Genomic DNA, 19,099 nt, shown 5'->3' with positions numbered 1-19,099 from the left:
GGTCTTGTGTGAGCAGGGACACCTCCACAGGACCATTCTATGTCGTGGACTGTGCCATGAAAACCCTTGTTATAACCCTCCGCTCTGTCCTTACAAGACCAGGCTGATTCGGCCCCAAAGTCTCGAATGCTTGAGATAGGTGTCATCAATCCATGTCGTCCAGACCTCCAGCATTGACACTCGTTTCCTCGCCTTCGCTGACAAGTATTCCAACAAGACACTCACTTAGCATGGCGTCCCAATTCACCCAAGGATGGACCTCCATGAACAACTTGACAGAATCCTTTCCCGCGCCCCTCATGATCTCCCCTGCGCCACCAGGATGGAACGGGATATATGGCGTGATATTGTACACTTTGCCTTGGTACACCGTCCAGGCATCTCTTCCTTTTCTTCCATTCTGCCGCTTTAGTTGTGCTGACGTGACCCTAATCAGGTTTTCACCGGGCGCATCTTTTCCTCGCAGGTGGCTGTCCGGATTCGCCGTCAGCGCCGCCCAGTCCAAGGGAGAGTGCCCGGGTTCCAAGATCACTTTGCGTGAAACTTGCTTGCCAGGTGGCATGATGGAGGAAGTTGGGGCGAGCGAGGCATTCGGAAGAGGTTTGAGTGGAGGGACACGTAACGAGGCCGCCGCGGAGGGAGGAGGTCGAATAAAGCCATTGCCAGGTCGAGGTGGCGTAGGTATCGTATTGACATTCGGAGGGTTCAGACGAGGTGAGCTTGTTGGTCGAGCGGGTTTGGGTAGAGATGGAGGAGGCAGCATCCTCTCGGTCTTGGGTATCATTTCGTCCGCCATCTTCCCAGGTGGTTCGCTGTCTCCTGGCTGAGAGATTTCCAAGTGAGGAGGCGAAATGCGAGGGGCTCGTGCAGGATCCGACTTTTCCTCGTCAAGAATATCCGATGCTGGCTGGGGTTCTTCTATCTTTGTGGCCAGAGGGACCAAGTCTGATGCAGGGTGGGATTGTGCGGGTAATTTCACAACCTCTTGTACATTCTGTTTAACAAGAATTCGGTAGAGAGCGTATCCTGCTATAAGAGTCCAGCACCCAGCTGCGAGCCAGCCCATTCTATGGATCGACCCAAGGAAATCGTTGCGGAAAAGGCGTTGATATGTGACAGCGACCTCATGGTGTTAGCGAGGCCACTGTCAAGATTGGCGAAATGGGACCATGCTGTTGCAGTAAAATTCTAGACTGGTGCACAGACAAAGGGAAGAACAGAAAGATTGTTGATGCACCATGTCTCTAGCAGATTGGGAGGCAAGGAGCGGCAGGGGAGGAGTTGCGCACCTCCAAATCAAATGACGGGCTATTTTTGGGCAGATACGGCAACAACGGGTGAGAAGGTGGTCATGGTCATAGTCATGCCAACGTTGACTTACCCAGTAATAATATGCAGTATCTCAGTTGACCCTGTTTGCCTTTATCGACTTGATCATGACTTTCCTTTCTTTCCTGGACTCGTGTCAAGATACCCAAGTGTCACCATAGCCGATCCTCAACCCCCTCCACTTTACACCATAGAGTTTCACATGTTGCTCCACGGTTGTACCCTTCGGAGTCCTTGAACGGCGCGGCGCCTTTCCAACCAAGGCAGAAATGCGGCTGTCAGCGAGGCGACCTCAAGTTCCAGTCTCACAAGTCTGTTTGTCCGAAAATGATCGACTTTTGTTTCCCGCTCACCTTCGGACTATGATCAGTAATGGTATCAGGCAGGCTGGGCTGGTAACGTTGGGTACATCTTGTCTAAGGGGATGGCGCTCAATCACAAAAGATTTGTCTTGATGGTTCGCAGGGCCACCCACGTCGACAAGCATGAGGGTCGCAAGGCAATAGGCTGTCGTGGCAAACCAGCGCAAATTTGCCCTTGAATACGCCTGACATTGGGCCGAATTGCATGCTGCAGAAATACAAGGACAGAAGCGAATAAATGAAGTCGACTCTGCTTCTCCTCGTAACCGCCAGCTTCATCTTGCTCTCTACTTGACCCTTTTCCCATATGTCCCTTTTCTTTGTCAAGTTGTTGCCGTAGTTCCGTTCAGAGGACCCTCTGGCTCTCATCTCGTTTCGTCACCTGAGGGGCTGGACCTGCTCGGAAGGACGGCTGAGGACAACACACGGTGGGTGACAAGGTTGAGACTGGAGGCGTACCTGTCAGGTGCCCAGTGGTGGTGGCCAGGATTGAAGCTGACAGTCCGAAACAAGCAGGAATTGAGAAGTAGGAAACTGCTGCTGCTGTTGCGGCGCCACCGCTGCCTCCTTGCTACTGCTACTCCTGCAAGGACTGCCCACTGTATCTGTCACTGTCACTGTCACTGTCACCCTCACCCTCACCGCCGCCACGGATTGACTCCTGAGGACCTGCTCCTCTTCCTCCACTTCACCATAATCAGCTTCCTCTCAATCCTTCACCCCTTCCACCTCCGAAATCCAGCCTCCCGATGCTACACACACTGACCAATCACCCCCGAGCCACTCGCCTTCTCCTACAACGTTGACCAGCGTCATCGATTTCCTTACCTAGAATATCGGCTTGTCACTGGGTGCTCCTAAAGCACAGACCACGAGACCAAGATAAGACACCTCGGCCAAAGCTGAAACCTACTCGTACCTGGCTTTCAACCTGATTCCTCCACTCGCTCTCTCTCTCTCTCCACACTCACAAGTCTCCGGGCGATATTTCAGCAAATACTCGGTTCATTCTGCCCTCCCCGATCCCCGACGTCCAACTTGCAGGTGCGGCAGGTCAAGGGTCCCTCGCTACAGACCAAAGACTGGACACCTGAGGGGATTCTGTCCTCTCCCCCTCGCATGACCATCCAGATTCTGTTACAACCTTACTTTCACCACACTTCTCCCACGACTTTCACTACCTTCACCTCTTTCAACCATTACATGCTTCCAACATCACATTCTCTCAACGTCTTACGTTCCGCCGTTTAGCTAGTACTAAAGACGTACTTCACGCCGTCCGTTCACCGGATCTGCAGTGATCGCTATAGCAGCCTTCGGCCCCTACCGATACTTGCTGCGTAATCCGTGGTCAACCAAAGTTGAAGCAGCCGCTATCCATCTTTGCGACAGAGACTAATTTCTACACTTCTCCGAGTTGCTGAGGCTTGTCGGAAAAATCCTCACCTGCCTGCTTAGACACAGCTACCTGGCCACCATATTCGACGCTTGACAACCGTGCATGGAGTCCTTCCACCCCCAGATGTCGTCTCCGCCCCATCGGGACGGCTACAACCCATCCGGACCTCCAGCTCGCTCTGACAGAGAAGTTACCTCTCCCGAGGACTATAAGTACAAGCGTCGCAGGATCGAATTCCAGAGAAGCGCTCGCAGACAGATGGCCGAATATTCACCACTTCCACCCCGCAATTCTGTGCCTACGTCAGTTCCATCCTCGAGGGACCTGCACGCAACTTCTCTCCAAGAGATCCCACGCTTGATGCAACCCGGCGTTTTTATGGAGGAAGATGCTGCCCTCGAGTACCTTGCTTCAGGCTCCGGCTTTGCCCAAGACTTACGTGGTGTCGACCCTCCTTTCGCCTATCAGAACCTTGCCCCTACAGGCCAGCATCAACGACCCGTTAACATGTCAAGTTTTGTGTACCAACCTGCTCTTTCGCCGGATTTAGAATTCGCTCTTGTTCGACCACTGGAAGAGTCTATTTTCCATCACCACAGAGAGTCGGACGAGCGCTTGCGAGAACCACCTGGTCATTCGGTGGAATCGTCAACGAATGTAACGGCCAACAGCTTCGGCTATCAACTGGACTGGCCTCAGTCTGCTGCCTTTCCCCCACCGTCAGTCGCAACTACGTCTGGATCGTCCGGACAGGGACCACCAAGCTCGGCCGCCGACTCGCAGAAACCGCCTATCATGTTGATCCTCACTCGCGCCACCACAGAGGATATCGAAGCGTTGGAACCCCACAAGAAGGAATGTCCAGCCTGCCAGCTCGAGTTTGAGCAGGATCATTTCATGGCCGTCATTACCTGTTGTAATACGCCCATTCATGCGACCTGTCTGTCCGCCTGGGTTAATTCAGTGACATACTCCAAGAGCAAAGCTTGTATGAAGTGTCGTAGAACCATCGATGCGAGACGCATGTTGAACAACGTTGTTCCACCGGTCACTGACAAGTCGTGGGATGAGGGTGTCGAGTTTAAGGCACCAGAATCGTTGAAAGGAGACGCCAAGATTGAGCTCAACGTTAGTGCAAAGCCAGAGCGTTCAAGAATGCGACGACTTGGAGGAGGTTCGGTGTATTATGCCAGTTACAGACCAGCCCGATCCTTTTTGGCGCTCCCTGATGCACTGAGTCCCGAGACCAGGAGTGCCGTCCTCCAGTTACGAGAAGAGCGACTGCGCCAAAGTGATGAATTGCGAAATCAAAGTCGCGTGGCTTCGTCCGACTGCAATCGTGCGAACCACGAGGATATCGCCGCCAATTCTGCACTGCTTGAGGCTCAACTTCGCGGGGAACCTGTGGATCTCACCCCTTTGATCAGGAGATGCGAGAAGACGAAATTAGCAAGGGAGAAGGCAAGAGAAACGTATGACAAGGTCAAGCTGGCGCTGGACACAATGGACCGGACGTATCAGCATCGGCTCAACAGCATGTTTGATGAACGGATGGAACGGTATCGCGCCAGCAGACGCGCAGAGGATGAGCCGGCTCGAAGCGCACCTTTTCGAGTGGTCAATGGAGAACCATCTGACGAGATATCTCCTTGAAGATCCAAAGTGACAAGGCCATCCAGGCGAAGAAATAGGTCTAGAGTCAACTCGGGATCTTGAACATTGACTGCTCGGCCGTCCCTCTGCAAGGGCAGATTTCGGGAGACTCGGGAGACTGGTCTGTCGACTGTTGAGGCATTACACAGCGGAGCACAGGACAGGAGATGAAGTTAGCATATTGGTACGGAGGAGATTTAGTGGACAAAGCACTAGCTTTGCACCTGTAAACCCGCTATCGACGAAGGCGGGTCAACAAAGTCGATGGATGGGTTGATCTGACCAGGGGTGGCCCATCATCAATTCACGAAAATGACGACCGGGGCATGATTTACAACCACAACATGGACGTGGACGTACACATTTTGGCCGCAGCACAAACATCCACCAGCACTCATGATGATACGATGCATAAATTCTCGACAAAATTCGGGCTTACATTGGAGAACACGGACTCAGGTATGGGCGCACAAAGGACATATGATACATGGCTTGCTGCATTAAGGGTACTCGTCCCTTCTGCGCTACCCCGACATCGGGCTTGAATTCTCTGTTGCATGGATAATGGGAAGGGAAACGACGTGACAATGGGATTGATTTTCTTTTATGGTAAAGGCACGCTCGGTGGCGTCATAGTAAGTGGACATCCAAAGTCAATATCATATCACATCGTTTGACATGGATCTTATGTACCTATGAGTAATCCATCTATCTGCTTCAGTGGCCGCTCAGTTTCTCTTCGTCCATGGTGATAGTCATATCGAAACAAATCAATCAAGAACGAATCGGTTGTGTAGTCACATGGGTAGTCGTCCGCGGGAACGAATGTCTGTCAATTGCGGCATTGTCTCCCGCAATAGTAGTTGGTCGGAGGCAAGTAGATGAAGTCAATTGAGACTTGTTAGCTTGAAGAGGAGTAGTTACACGCTAGCATTCAGCCCACCAAACCAGTAGACGATCTGTTGATGTACCAAAGCAGCCCAGTCCTGCGGTATGTTGACCTTCGAAATGCATCCACGCTCACGCCTTTTTTTTTTGGCCAAACTTTTGATGCCCACAATAGACCAACAACTCCTACGCTGGAATCTGTATGCAAAGCGGAAGGCGGGAGGTGTTGGCATGGATGCCGAGCTTGCTTCAAACCTGGCGGTGACTCCGTTTTACCCTTATCTTTCCAGGACCGCATCAGTGGTTTCATCCTCGGACTACTGGTCGGCACAGACATTCCACGAAGAGCCCTCTCTCCTTATGTTCCGTAGATCTTTGTCCGTAGATTTTGCCGTGTCTCGTTTTCCATAGCCTGGCTGCGTACTGCTCACGCAGCGAAGCGGTCTTCGGTTTTTTTTGGGTCATGGAACCAAGGTCGAATCGTCATCGGGCGGTAGTGGCGGAGTCACTGACAGACTGCAGAGTCAGATTGTTCCAGTAGTCAGAGCAGGTCCTCTGGATCTGCTGTCGCGGTCTGCTGGAAGCGCTCAAAATCGAGGCGAAAGGGTTCGGCCGCAGTTCGACTGTGTTTGCCCGAGATTGTGCAACGCCTCCTCGCCCACCACCGAAAAAGGCATCGATCGTAGTCTGGTTCGATTGCGCGGCGTGCGGTATCTCCGCCTCGGGGACCTCGTCCGTCATCTCGGCGTCGGCTTCGTCCACGGGCAGGCCGTCTTCACCAAACGGAATCACGTCCGACATGGGCATCGCCTCGTCGAGATGCAGCCGTTGGGCCTCGTACAGTTTCTTCAGGGTGTTCTCGTGGATGGTCTCCTCGTCTGGCCGATCGTCGCGATACCTCTTGCGCGTCCGGCTGTTGAGATAAGGCACGGCCTTGACTCTGAGGAAGTCGTAAGGGTTCGCGTCGCTGTTGGATGAGATCGTGCTGGTGGAGGACAGAGGGGACGACGTCGTCGAGGGCGTGGAGGGAATCATGGTGGATGGTCGAAAATTGTACATGTCCTCCTCAAAGGTGGAGGCCTTTCGTTTGCTCATGTTTGCTGAAGTTTCTGTTGCAGTACCGAGTACACGACTAGGGAGATGGTGGTTGTAAGAACGAGGTTCCCGGTAGAGAGTTTTATGAGGAGTGACGCGTGAGACGAGCGAACAGCCACTATACGCGTCTCAAGCGCGCGAAGAAATGGGGGTGGCTGGTGAGAGCTTCAGGGCTCCAATAATAGAGACGAGGACTGGGTTTTGCAGATGGAATGGCTCTTTCTATCAAGTAGAGGTAGAGATACAACAAAATTGATACACTGAGGGAATGCACATTGGCAGAATATTATGATGAGGCAATTGAACAATTCAGGGCGCGAAGGGCGTTGCGTTTGATTACGAGGTACAGAATGGAACCTTGACGCAGACCAGAGGCGCTCAAGGATCCCCGCACACGTCTGAGCCACGAGGTGAGGATGGCCCTGGTGACCCCGCTTGGGACAACTTGGGCTTCATCCAAGGTGAGAGATCATCGACCACTCGCCCAACCACAACTCTCAGATAACTTGAAGGTGTTGACATTTTACTTCTGGCCTCATAGTTCTCTAGTTTCCCCCTGCCAAGATGGCCGTGAGAGAAGCCTCTCATGCCGGGTCGTGGTACTCTGGCAATGGCCGACAACTGGCAGCCCAACTCGACCAGTGGCTCTCACAAGTGCCCGAGACAGGCGTGCTTCCTGGCGTCGACAGCTTGCCAGTGCCGGGAGCCCGAGTGGTGATATCTCCCCACGCAGGGTACGCATACTCTGGTCCCTGTGCGGCATGGGCGTACAAATGCCTCGACCTGTCCAAGGCCAAACGCATCTTCATCCTCCACCCGTCCCATCACCACCACTTGAGCACGGCCGCGTTGCCCGTCGTGGACGCCTACGAGACCCCTCTCTCCAGCACGCCTCTCCCTCTCGATCATCAGACTATCCAACAACTGTCCTCTCTGTCCGCGGTCGTCCAAGGCCGCACTGTCAAATTCACCACCATGTCTCAGCCCGTGGATGAGGCCGAACACAGCGCCGAGATGCAGCTGCCATACATCCACCGTCTTCTCCAAAAGCTATACCCCGGCAAGCCCGAGTCCTCATACCCCCCTCTCGTCCCCATCATGGTCGGAGGGACGAACGCTGCAACGGAGGCTGCGCTGGGAAAAATGTTGGCTCCATACATCGCAGATGAAAGCAATGCCTTTGTCATCTCGTCGGACTTCTGTCACTGGGGAAGTCGGTTTGGCTATACGTACTACCTCCCCGATGCACCCAGCCCGGCTTTGTCGCCGCTCACACTCCCCAATGGCGTGCGAGGAGAGTCCACCACGGCAAAAGAGTCGGTCAATGAAGACGTACACAAGATGCCCACATTGGGACTCGGTCATAATCTCGGCTCGAGGAATCCGGTACCAAAAGACGGGCCACAGATATTTGAGAGCATCGCACACGCTGACCGGGCTTGCATGTGCGCCATAGCTTCGGGAGAACATTCAGAATTCCTCCGTGTGCTCAAGGAAACCGGCAACACCGTCTGTGGGCGGCATCCCATTGGAGTATTCATGGCTGGCCTTGAGGAGGTGGAGCGGCTGGAGCGGGAGAAGGGTGGTGAACCGGGAGACCACAGACGGTTCAGGTTCATGCGGTACGAACGAAGCAGCGACGCCGAGACGGTCAGGGACAGCAGTGTGAGCTACGTGAGCGCTTTTGCGGTCCTATGAAGCTTGTACCCCATCATATCGGCCGCGAGTCGAACAACGCCAACGCAACCAATGACGGTGCTCTCGAGGCGGATGAGGGAGTCGTACCGCATCAGTTTTGCAGAGTTCTGACACGCGTTCCGCACGCAGGGCGTACAGTTGCTCGTGTCAGCATCTGCTCGAGATGGCCTACCCCGCTTCAACGATGGAAAGGAGGATTCGGCCATTTAGCCGGGCCAGAGGGTCAGCAACGGGCTCAGGGCTTTCTTTTGCCTCCGGGGAGCCGAGTTCCTTAGTATTACGACCGGAAAAGTTAGAGAGGGGGAGGGAAAGGGATACGCAAACGTGACGAACCCAGCGTAAGGCTCTGCCTGATTTCTAGAGAAGACTAACGCTAGACCGTCGAAGCGGATGTCGTCGTTTCTAGCTCCTGTCGGTTCTGCACGATATACTTACGATGGGAGGCCTGAAGAGCATCAACATGGATATAGATAACGGTGGAGGGTAAACATGCAGATGGCATTTTGTACCCAAGCGGATATGCGAATCCGAGTCCGAGTCCGAGGACCGGGGGTCCATTCTTGGTCATTACTACTAGATACCTGATGCCTCCGGTCGGATGCAACTTCGCCTTCGTCCTTCATCTTTCACATATCGTGTTAATGGTGGCATGATGGTCAAAGAAAGAGTACCGAGTCCAGGACCAGACCCGAGTAGAAATGTGAATACATCCCCAGCGAGCCAGATACCCTGTCAGCCTGCCCCCCCTTGCTGGCCCCAAGACTTTTCCCCCGCCTTTTTGCCAAATGGGGAAATCAAGGACAAAAGTGATCGTGGATCAAATAGATCGGACAGTTCTTTAATGAGGTGCCAAGCCAATACCAGGAACTATGATGGCATCGATGGGACTGAATGGGAGAGAGGATGGAATTAAAAAGAAAAGACAAACCCGCCATCCCTACCTAAGCAAGTAGGTAAGCAGGCAGTATAAGAAGAGGTAGGGATGAAGAGATAAGATGGTTGATCAATGATCATGACATGACATGACATACTTGGAAAAGACATGGAAAAGACACCCGCAGAGACAGCATGGAACGAAATACCGATGAAAAAGGAACGAGGCGATGAGGGAAAGTGCGCCAAAAAATGATCAGCCTGGTGAGCTAAATCCCCATATGTACTACATACCACTTACTACACGCTGCATGTCCAAGACATTCCCCGCGCCATGGCAATGGCAATGACAGATCGAAAATGGAAAATGGAAAATGGCAAATGATCTATGCCATGCCGTGGCATGCATGGCACCGTGGCAGCATGGCAAAGAGGAAAAAAGCCCCATATCTACAAGGACAAGTACGCTCTTGGTAGGTTCTTGGGTGTTTTCTCGGTAAGAACAAGGTAGGGTAATGTGACTGCCATGGGAGCTGTTTCAGACGTCAGACCTCAACGTCGCGTAGCTAGGCGAAGAACATTGTGTGCGAGGTTAGGAGGTTCTTACATCTGCCGAGCCCGTCGATGGAAGTAAGGACCGAATCACCGAAATATAACAAGTCCCTACACAAAGTTTGTGGCCGTCGATAAATGGCCACCGTCTGTCCAAGCCCAAGCCCTTGGATCGACTTGGGGAATGAGATGGGACTTCCCAAGAGCCTCCGTCGTTCTCCCATATCGCCGCAGAATCTTCTGCATCACATCACAATCACCCATTCTCGGCGATCTTCGATGTCCCAGGCGCCGGGTGGCGCCAATCACTTGGCACCAAGCACATCGAGGGCTTCTCGAAACGAACGGCCAAAGGCTTGGGCATGACGACAATGCGAAATGATACCAAACTTTCCCATTGCATTCGAAACCTCTCCAAGCCTCCCCAGAAGAACAGAGGACCAGAAGATCAGATCAGACGATCATCAGTTGTTCATCATGACGTTTGTCGCACCTCTTTTCGCAGCCACCGTTTTGCGTTTCTGGAAAGCTCCGCAATGAGAGGAATGAGACGAGCCACATTCACACCACACCACACCACACCACAATTCCATACTCGTAGGTATGTCACTCTCGGCGTTGCAGGTACCATGTAAAACGAAAAACGGTGACTCTCAACAAGGAAATCATGGCATTAATTGTTTTGTTATCTGAGCTCAAAAACGACAGAGCAATTTTTGATTGTCTCGCCAGCACCAGAACTGTCCCAAGAACCAAGCAAACGCAGATTGGGGTATATCCAAAGAGACGTAGTGACTTTGCTTTGCCCGATTACCCAGTCCAGTACAGTTACAGTCCAGTACCACCACCCCCGCGCCCACCACCAGCCAGTGTCAGTAGCGTTGGATTCATCATGCCTGCTCTCCCCGGCGGCTTGCTTGCTTTCGTACTCTTGTGACATCAATAAAAAATTTCTTCGAGTGGTCTTGCGCGCGCGTCCCCGCAGCCCCCAAACGTGTGTATCATGTGCGCGGAATAATCGATCGTAGTAACGATTTTTGGTGACAAGCACCTTGTGTAGGTAGGTCGCTTACACGGAGCTGTCGGCCTTGTCCTCGCGACGAGCTGCTCGGCCCTTCTCAGACCACGGGAAGTGGAGGACGGGCACGATGAAGAAGCTGTTCGAGGTATCGGCAATACCGGCGAGGGCGTTGTACCAGGCCAAGAATGCCGCAAGGATTCCAAACGCACCGCCGGCACGGGTCAGACCAACGTGAGGTTCGCCGTTCTCGAGGACCAGGTACGAGCATCCCAGCATCAAGAAGGCCAGGTCGAGGGTGAAGAACAAGAGGAAGAAGGCCACGGTGGACTTGAGAGTGCAGATGAGGAGGATGAAGGTGAAGATGAACCAGCCCTAGAGTCTCGTAGTTAGAAAACTGCGCCCGAACTGCAAATACTATCGCAAACCACTTTTAACTCACCATCAGATAAAAGCCGAGACAGTCAGTCAGGGCTTTGGCGTTCTGGCTTTCAATGATTGTAGATTCGATCTCAAAGCCGCCGGGGGTGAGAATGATGGCAAAGGAGATCCAGAACCCGCCGTATGAGGACAAAGCGGTAGCACCAAAAGTGTTGCCGACGGCCATTTCCCTTGGGGTTGCTGTTAGCGAGGATCGATCAAAATATCAACCAGCAAAACCTACCACATGCCAGCGAGGAGCTGGACGAGACCACCATAGCCAAAAGCGAGAGAAATGACAATAGCAGGAACTTTAACGTTTCGAGTGCCCAAGTTGATCAAGCTGAGGACGAAGGTGGTCAAGGCGAAAGCGCACAAGCCCAGAGGAGCCGGGTTGGCAAACTTTCGCTTCTCGACGCCTCTGTAGAGACCGGGTTGGAATTCACCACCAAAGGCTGTACACCCATCAGCTCACAGTGTTCTGAAAAGGGCGTCGCGAGGCGTATAAACTCACCAGGCAGGGTAGCATCCGCGTTTGTTCGCATGTGAGCCAAAGGGCCATATCCAAAGCGAGCCGCATTTTGAGCCGCGGTCTTCTCTTCGTGGCTCATGCCTCGAGTGGCTTTCTCAAAGTCCTGGGCATGTGTAGAGGTATCGCCGTTGACTGCCGAGTTGACAGCGTTGTGTTCGGTGTTGGTGGCCATCGTGAATAGTGGTGTAGACTGGCTGGAGTAGATCCAAGGTAAGAGTGCGGTGTAGCTGCTCGGTTGGATGCGCTTTACAACGGGACTGGTTTAGCACACTGAAAGAACCGGTGAGAGAGATGGGGAACAGGAGAGAAGTGTTTGTCATGAGGAGGGGATCTACCAGTGTTTATGTACTGCTCTGGGATCGCGCGTGCAAGAACACACCCTGGGGCAAGAAAGCTAGGGTCTTCTGGGGAATGGAGCGAAGGGGAACTACAAGCGCTATGGCCAGTGTCGGAATCGGCGGGGAGGAAGTTTTTTCTCGTGTCTGTGTTTTCTCACGGCATTGCATCAATTTCTGGTGGACCGACGGTTTGCGAAGACTGGGAACGGGTTGAAACAGGACTAAAGCAGTGGATGGCGGCCGCGAGTGGACAGACAGCTGTTGAGAAGGGGGGTGGGCAGGTGGGCGGGTGGACAGATGACAAGGTTGAGAAATGATCACCTGCGTCTTTGTCCATCCTGCGAACAGAGTATGTCTTCGGAGGACGGAGGAGTTAGAGCTCTTTCCAATACCGCACATCAAGGCCGACCAGGGCGATGGGAGGGCTAGGACTAGGGACGATGACGGGGGGCTTGATGCATCCATTTCTGGAAACGATCTGAATGGCCCGGAGAAGCGAAGAGTTGCATTTATTGCCGTTTAGCCTGTTACTGGGGACGGGCGAATGACTGCAAAGCGCAAAGCCCATCTTCTTCGGAGGGTGGAGACATTTTTTCTGTTTTGCGGTCGAGCGGAGGGAGGCAAGATGCGACTCTGGCTCGATACGGCGAATGGGCGACGGGTCAGGGCGAAGAGGCAGGCAGAGGATACGAGTGCGCAAGAGAGTCACGCCACAGAGAGCTGGAGGGAGAGGGAGGGCGAAAAGAGGGAGCTTGGCATCGGAACTGTAGGTATTGTACTCGTAAGTTCTAGACGTTTGTAGGAACAACACTTGGAAAAGCAGTTCTGAAAGAAAACAGCTTAGAGAGAAATGCTAATTACAGTACGCAGGACTGCTAAACAACGGGGTGTGAGAGGGAAAACGAGCAAAAGAGCGAAGATCTGCCAGCGGAACAAGAAGTGGAGACGTGACAAATGCCGCTACTGGCTGGCTGGATACGCGCGGAGGAATGATGACGATGACGACGATGGTGATGGTGATGAAAGCAGGACCATCAGCAGTGGACGATGATGATGATGGGCTAGAGAAGAGATGGAGAAGGGATGTTCCTTTCCTTTGTTCGATCTTGGTGCCTGCTCATTGCTGGTTGTTGGTTGCTCCTTCTCCTCCCTGGTCACAGAATTTAGCCGTGAAACCAGTCACAGAGAAAGAGCGACGACATGGTACAGGAGGAAGGTATGCAGGAGACACGCAGCTTCCCATCTAGAAACGGCGGTCAGTACTTATCTGTAGTATAGCAGCTCTCTTCTTCACCTTCGCCTTCACTTCACTTTCACCTCAATTTCACCCTTGACTTGACTTGACTTCCACCCCACCATCACTTCATCCAAAATAGGTCAACACCCCGAAATGGTCAATCCACGATGCTCCAGTTCATCTTGCTCCTTCCATTCTCATTAGGAACTCGTCGTCCCCGGCCTTTCTTCCCTATAATCTTGATACATTCCTCGACTCTTGCGCTTTCAACCTCACAACTTCTACTCGGTACCTGCTCTGCGTGTCTGCTCCTGAATATCCGCTACGATCCTCGCTTACCAGATGTGACATCATCCTCGATTCGACCAGCACCAAAGAGCTTATTACCATTGACAAGCCACAAATCCCTACAAATTCGATTCGTCCGCCGCTTAACAAACTCTTTCGGACCTGACGCCCTAACTCTCCCGCAAAACCGTATTTCCTTTCCGTCACACCAGATTTGTCACATATCACGAGATATCTACCTTTCCATCGCTCTGCGCCGGGCCAAGCAGCGCCATCTCTGAGCGCCACGCTCCTACGCTTTCCGTCGTCTTCCGCCCACACGGGATTCTTCCTCCCATCTTACTAAGTCCCCAAATTCTGTCGCCGTGTTCTAGAAGACTTCGCTGCCCGACTTCCTTTCTACTCCCAAACCTTCTCTCAACTACCCGATGCATCTTCGAACCTCAGGCTGACTTGATCTCACTACCATCGCGTCGGCTGCGATTGTACTAATTCTACTAAGGCCTCCGTATCGAGCGCCATCTCCGGCACAGTAATCTCACCACGATTTGCCACTTCCATTGCCCCGGGTCTCTTTTCGTGGAGTTTTGATTTTCGCTTGGCGCGACCCGGTTCTCCTGGAGTGCCGTTTCAGTTGCCGACATCGCTAACTAATCACACCACTTGTCGCCTAGATCTCATGTTACCATCTTTGGCATGCACACCCAGGGGTTTTGTCAGAATTGATGAGCCTCACGTTGTTCCGTGCTTGACACGCTTCGAGGAACTGTGCCTCGGCCATGCAAGTACTTGTACTTTGGTCAAAGTGTTGGGCTTCTCCGTTGGGACTTGGCATCTCCCCTCGTTCCTTACTGTCAATTTGCTGGATAGAGAAATGCAAAGCACAAGGGCTTGGTGATAAGTCAATCATGACCTCAAAGCGTAGGGCAGTCTGGAATCAAGTGTGAAGGACACGAAACTGAGTCAATAGCGCGGAAATCTGTGAAGGATGTAGGTATCTGTTCCTTTGCTCTGGCACTCTCGCTCCTCTGGTTTATTTCTCAACACTTCGCGTGTCAGAGCTGTGCGGACGAAGTTGCGTCCAGGAGTGCCAGGCACGCTTCTCGGAACAATTGGCTCTGACACTGTGGAATGACTGGCCGACCATGAGCAAGGTGAACAGTCTGGCGATGCTTGGAGACAACTGATCATTTGTGACCTTAGCACGGACGAAAAGATTGAGCAGAAGTGTTAACAAGAGACCTCGACTCGCGCAGGAACGCCTTTGTACCAAGCCAGTTGCTAACGATTGAGTGAGGATGCTTCAGCACTGTGCTGTAGGACATTGCCAGCCAGCTTATATTGGGGAGAATTGCTACGACAAGCCACTCACTCCATGGCATGGCAATCTATCTGTTACAAGAGACGGAACACCAGGGCCTCTAACCCTTCTCCATGCCGAGCAACTTTCCAATGGCGCATGGCGCCAGGTATTTCGAACTTTTTCTCAAGCAGCCGAATTCTTGCGGTGCAAGCACTCTACCACAAACAATCGACATGTTTCGCAGAGGATCCGCGACAAGCCTGTCCAAAACTCTTCTTTTCCTGGTAGGAGTATTGAGATGGTCAAACAGCGAACCGAATGCTGCAATTACATCTCTGGGAGCCAGTCATGACCGTACGGACGACTTTTCCACGTCAGTAATGGCAAATGTGTGCCGGAGCTTACGACACATGGTGGACTGACTTATGAGAGCCGGCCAACAACGGCCCAGAGTCTCTGCTGCTCGTGGCGATCGCCGCAGGATCACTGGCAAACTGGGCAAGATGCCTGTCGAGACTGCTGATAAGATGCCCCAGCTTACGGTGAGTTCCCGCTCCTGGTCGAAATGGGTGTTCCCAGCACTCCAGGGCGAGATATTGCTGCATCTGATAGCTGATGCCCGAGGATTTGTCTGTTGGAGCGACTGGTTATCAGAGTCAGCGTCATTGGACGAGAACAAGGCCAAGCTCCCAGTATAAACCAGGGCACTGATGGTGGCAAAACTCTGAGAAAGGTACACTCACCGTTGCTTGGTACAGACGTGGTTGTCATGATGAACGACAATCCCATTGTTGAAGATGGCAATGCTCACAAGTGCTGCGCAATGACACGAGTCCGAAAAAGTCAAGTCAAAAAATGTTTGTGTTTGGAGAAACAGAACCCAAGGCTACGGAGGGAGAACGATATTTATTCCTTATAAGAGGATAGAATTGGTTGATCAGGATTAACAGAGACCGAGACTGGCAGCGTCCTGGCTCGACGGGAGGTTTCCAGGATACAATCGAAGCACAAGGGCGTGGGAAAAGGTGCTCATGCAGCCTTGAAGCCCTGTGGGCGTTGTGCTACCCAACGCAGAGCGTCCGGACCTGGGCCCCCCTGGTACTTGCAATACTAAGACACAGAATCCCGAAAGCAGAAATGACAATCACAGAAATCCTGACACTTCATACCCACACAGTTCGCATTTCAGGGCCGCGATTCGACGACGAGCCAATGACATCCAATGGGAAGCAGGTCCCAAGGTAGGACGACTGCAAGTGCAAAGGTTTAAATCGCCTCGTTTTGCATTCCTGCCTTAGTTGCAGCCGTGGGCGGCGCTGCATGCTGCAAGTGTGCAAGGTGAAATGCCACCGGCTCGGGGGATCCTGGACCAGGGTAAAATGTCGACCGAAAGCAACGGCCGAGTTCCTGTTGGTGGAACTTGGGGCGAGAAACAAGGCGCTGTCTCTTGCTTGCGAGCTGGGTCTGAGTAGCCTGTGGCATGGAGTGGTGGGATAGGCCATGGGATGTCTGCGCGAAGTGTCGATCCCTTGCGGAATCAACCCGGGGATGCAGAGAATTCCAGCTGGGGTGCCACCAAACGGTAATCTCGTCCGACATTGGGGTTGAACTTGCTGGGGATTTCTTCTGATCTCGGAAGGAAAGGTTGAGCAGGGTGACTGCATTACGCCATGCGCGAAAGAGAATCCTGCGAACGCTTAGCAGTGCCAATGGCCGGGGATGGTGTCTTCCGTCCTCGGGGGTCCGGGGATTGTCATTCGCTACCGAGTCTCTGGGACCTTTTAGCTGGAGGCAGCGGAAATTGAAAACCCGGCGATTTTGAGCGAGCTGCATGGGGCGTGCCGAAGCCGTCAAACCTTGTTGTGAAGGTGACGGGCGAGAGTTGGGACGTTTGACGTTGATCAAAAGGCTAATTTTTTGACGATTCCTCCTCCCAAGTCTTTTGGTTGAATCCGTGTGCCTCCAATAATTGCAGGTAGACAGAATTTGAGGAGTTGGGACAAGTTGTCCACGGTCATTCATCTGAAGTACTCGGTATACGGAAAGTCTTGGCTCAAGAAGGCCAAGGGGTTTCTCGGTATTTCGTTTCCATGTGATAGGCTCGTTAGGCTCGTTAGGCTGGGAGTGTGGGCGTGGGCCGGCCAAGCTGACAAGCAGAAAAGCGAGTAAAGAGTGCCAGAGTGGAACTACTTTGCACGAGAGAATACTGGGTAATATCCTGTTCCCCGCTAATGTACGTCCTGCATGCGCACGAGCGAAGGACCGTGGTGCCGTGCCGACACAAGAAAGATAGGGGGGAGTTGGGCTGGGTTGGGTTTGGTGTGGTTGCCTACCTCCTACACACTTGTACAACTACCCACGCACAGGTGTGGGTAGTAAGTAAGTACTGTAGAGTGGAAAGAAGTAACGTAACAAATATTCCGACACGTGCCGGGAACGCTACGTTGTGCTGTGCTGCGCTTCGCTGCACTGTTTAGTCTCCGTGCGGGATCGATTCCTAAACTGGAGTCGCGAGTCGCGGGTCCAAGCCAAATGGTACTACGAACCCGTACAAGGAGGTCATAGCGGGTGAGTATTTGAGCCCAATGACTACTGGGAACACTGTACTGTACCTTGTACATACTTCTACTTCCTCCTTGCATGTTGCGCACTTGGTTGTACATTGTAGTACATTGCAAGACTTCTGGACTTGTGGACTTTGGTGCCGACTAATGCGCCTCTGCTTCCACCCCTACCCTATCATACCTTACCCTGCACTACCCCTCCCCCGACTCGTACTCGGACTCGTACTCTTGCAGACCACCCTTCTGCACTTCAGCGCCACGGTGCCATTTACTGCATGCAGACCTCATCTCTACCTCGTATCTACCTCGTACGTGCTCGTACACACGAGCATGTCAGGAGTCGAGCCTTATTTTCGACAGTGCCAGTACCCAAGCCCTAGCAGGGTTCCTTGCATCATCGCTGACCCACAGCTCTCCCCTGGTTCCAACCCCGGCCCGGACCACTTGATCCTCTACGAGGTGCAAGGTAGGCAGCACGACAGCCAGCAAGCCAGCAAGCCAGCCAGACGACCCTTGCATCGCTTACATCGCTTACGGAGTACATCGCTTGCGCGGTACGTCAGTCGGTCGGTTAGTCGGTCAGGTTCTTACGAGGACAGCGGCGGTGTCGCGATACGAGGTAAGATGCACGAGGCACGGGTCATGAGTCATGACTCAAGAGTGATTCTAGACGGAGACACAGAGTAAGTACGTCGTGAAGAGAAAAATAGAGAGATGGTTAGAAGGGAGAAAAGTGAAAAAGTAACGAGAGGTAAGAAGAGGAGGCGAGGGTACGCAAGACTCAATACACATACCTCAACACATACAACTACGACAACTAGGTACCAATCATACGAGAAGTCGCTTGTGAGATCATCTAGCGTCTGTCGAGGGTGTGGTGAGGCTGAGGTGGGTACGAGTGAGGGCGAGATGGAGGACAAAGGGGAAGACCGGGGGGGAAGACGAGGTGGACACCCTTGATGGACACCCTTGATGGACACCCGTGCTGGACGCCAAGATGGACGTAGACAAAGAGATTCATTGGTTCCTCAGCACCGAATAACCGATATGATGGTCACCGCTAGGTACATAACCAGTAAGCCCAGATATCCCATTTCCCTAGCTTCTCTCAGCTGCCAAAGCCTCGAAAGCGCCCCGAAGACATGTCAATCCCACCAAAATTGAACAGCACCACCACCACCACCGATTGGTCCACATCAAAGCCTAGCTGTATCATATATCACATTTTACAACACCTGCAGCTAAGGGCATTTACGGGTCCAATCGAGACCAGCACTCCTGACAACCCGCAGTTCCGAGGTTCCCTCCACAAACATGTCAAAAGGCTCGGCGATACCTAGCCTTGAAGTAATTCCCTGGATGTCAACTCCAGGGCTGTAGGATCTTCGAGATTTCATGACAGGAATCATGTACGCCCACGTCTTTGCTCTTCGTAGTGCCATGTCTTGCTGGCATATGCACTTCAGCCCCGTGATGACCGTCGTTGTGTTTCGGCATGCCCATGATGATCCCCTGCAAGAATAATCAATGAGATTGCAAGATAAGCGGTG

At 52.8% G+C, this 19,099-nt stretch overlaps 5 protein-coding genes across 5 annotated transcripts; 2 read left to right on the top strand and 3 right to left on the bottom strand.

Moving 5' to 3' along the window:
- Positions 1 to 145: 145 nt before the first annotated feature.
- On the bottom strand, positions 146 to 1,066 carry AYO20_08192 (hypothetical protein; the record flags this gene model as incomplete). The annotated part of the gene is made up of 1 exon (XM_022646473.1): positions 146 to 1,066. The coding sequence occupies one exon, from the start codon at positions 1,064 to 1,066 to the stop codon at positions 146 to 148; it is 921 nt and encodes a 306-aa protein (XP_022497596.1).
- Positions 1,067 to 3,213: 2,147 nt separating this feature from the next.
- Positions 3,214 to 4,743, top strand: AYO20_08191 (hypothetical protein; the record flags this gene model as incomplete). The annotated part of the gene is made up of 1 exon (XM_022646472.1): positions 3,214 to 4,743. One exon carries the CDS (start codon positions 3,214 to 3,216, stop codon positions 4,741 to 4,743), a length of 1,530 nt encoding a protein of 509 aa, XP_022497595.1.
- Positions 4,744 to 6,114: 1,371 nt separating this feature from the next.
- AYO20_08190 (hypothetical protein) lies at positions 6,115 to 6,726 on the bottom strand (the record flags this gene model as incomplete). Its single annotated transcript, XM_022646471.1, has 1 exon — positions 6,115 to 6,726. One exon carries the CDS (start codon positions 6,724 to 6,726, stop codon positions 6,115 to 6,117), a length of 612 nt encoding a protein of 203 aa, XP_022497594.1.
- A 564-nt stretch (positions 6,727 to 7,290) lies between these two features.
- AYO20_08189 (hypothetical protein) lies at positions 7,291 to 8,424 on the top strand (the record flags this gene model as incomplete). Its single annotated transcript, XM_022646470.1, has 1 exon — positions 7,291 to 8,424. One exon carries the CDS (start codon positions 7,291 to 7,293, stop codon positions 8,422 to 8,424), a length of 1,134 nt encoding a protein of 377 aa, XP_022497593.1.
- A 2,494-nt stretch (positions 8,425 to 10,918) lies between these two features.
- AYO20_08188 (hypothetical protein) lies at positions 10,919 to 11,991 on the bottom strand (the record flags this gene model as incomplete). The annotated part of the gene is made up of 4 exons (XM_022646469.1): positions 10,919 to 11,242; positions 11,310 to 11,478; positions 11,532 to 11,742; positions 11,802 to 11,991. 4 exons carry the CDS (start codon positions 11,989 to 11,991, stop codon positions 10,919 to 10,921), a joined length of 894 nt encoding a protein of 297 aa, XP_022497592.1.
- Between the last annotated feature and the right edge of the window lie 7,108 nt (positions 11,992 to 19,099).

Source organism: Fonsecaea nubica, assembly GCF_001646965.1.
Source record: "Fonsecaea nubica strain CBS 269.64 chromosome Unknown Scaff62, whole genome shotgun sequence".
In the NCBI taxonomy this organism is placed as follows: Eukaryota; Fungi; Ascomycota; class Eurotiomycetes; order Chaetothyriales; family Herpotrichiellaceae; genus Fonsecaea; species Fonsecaea nubica.
Note: the sequence above shows the minus strand (reverse complement) of the source record. Positions and strands in the feature narration are given on the sequence as shown.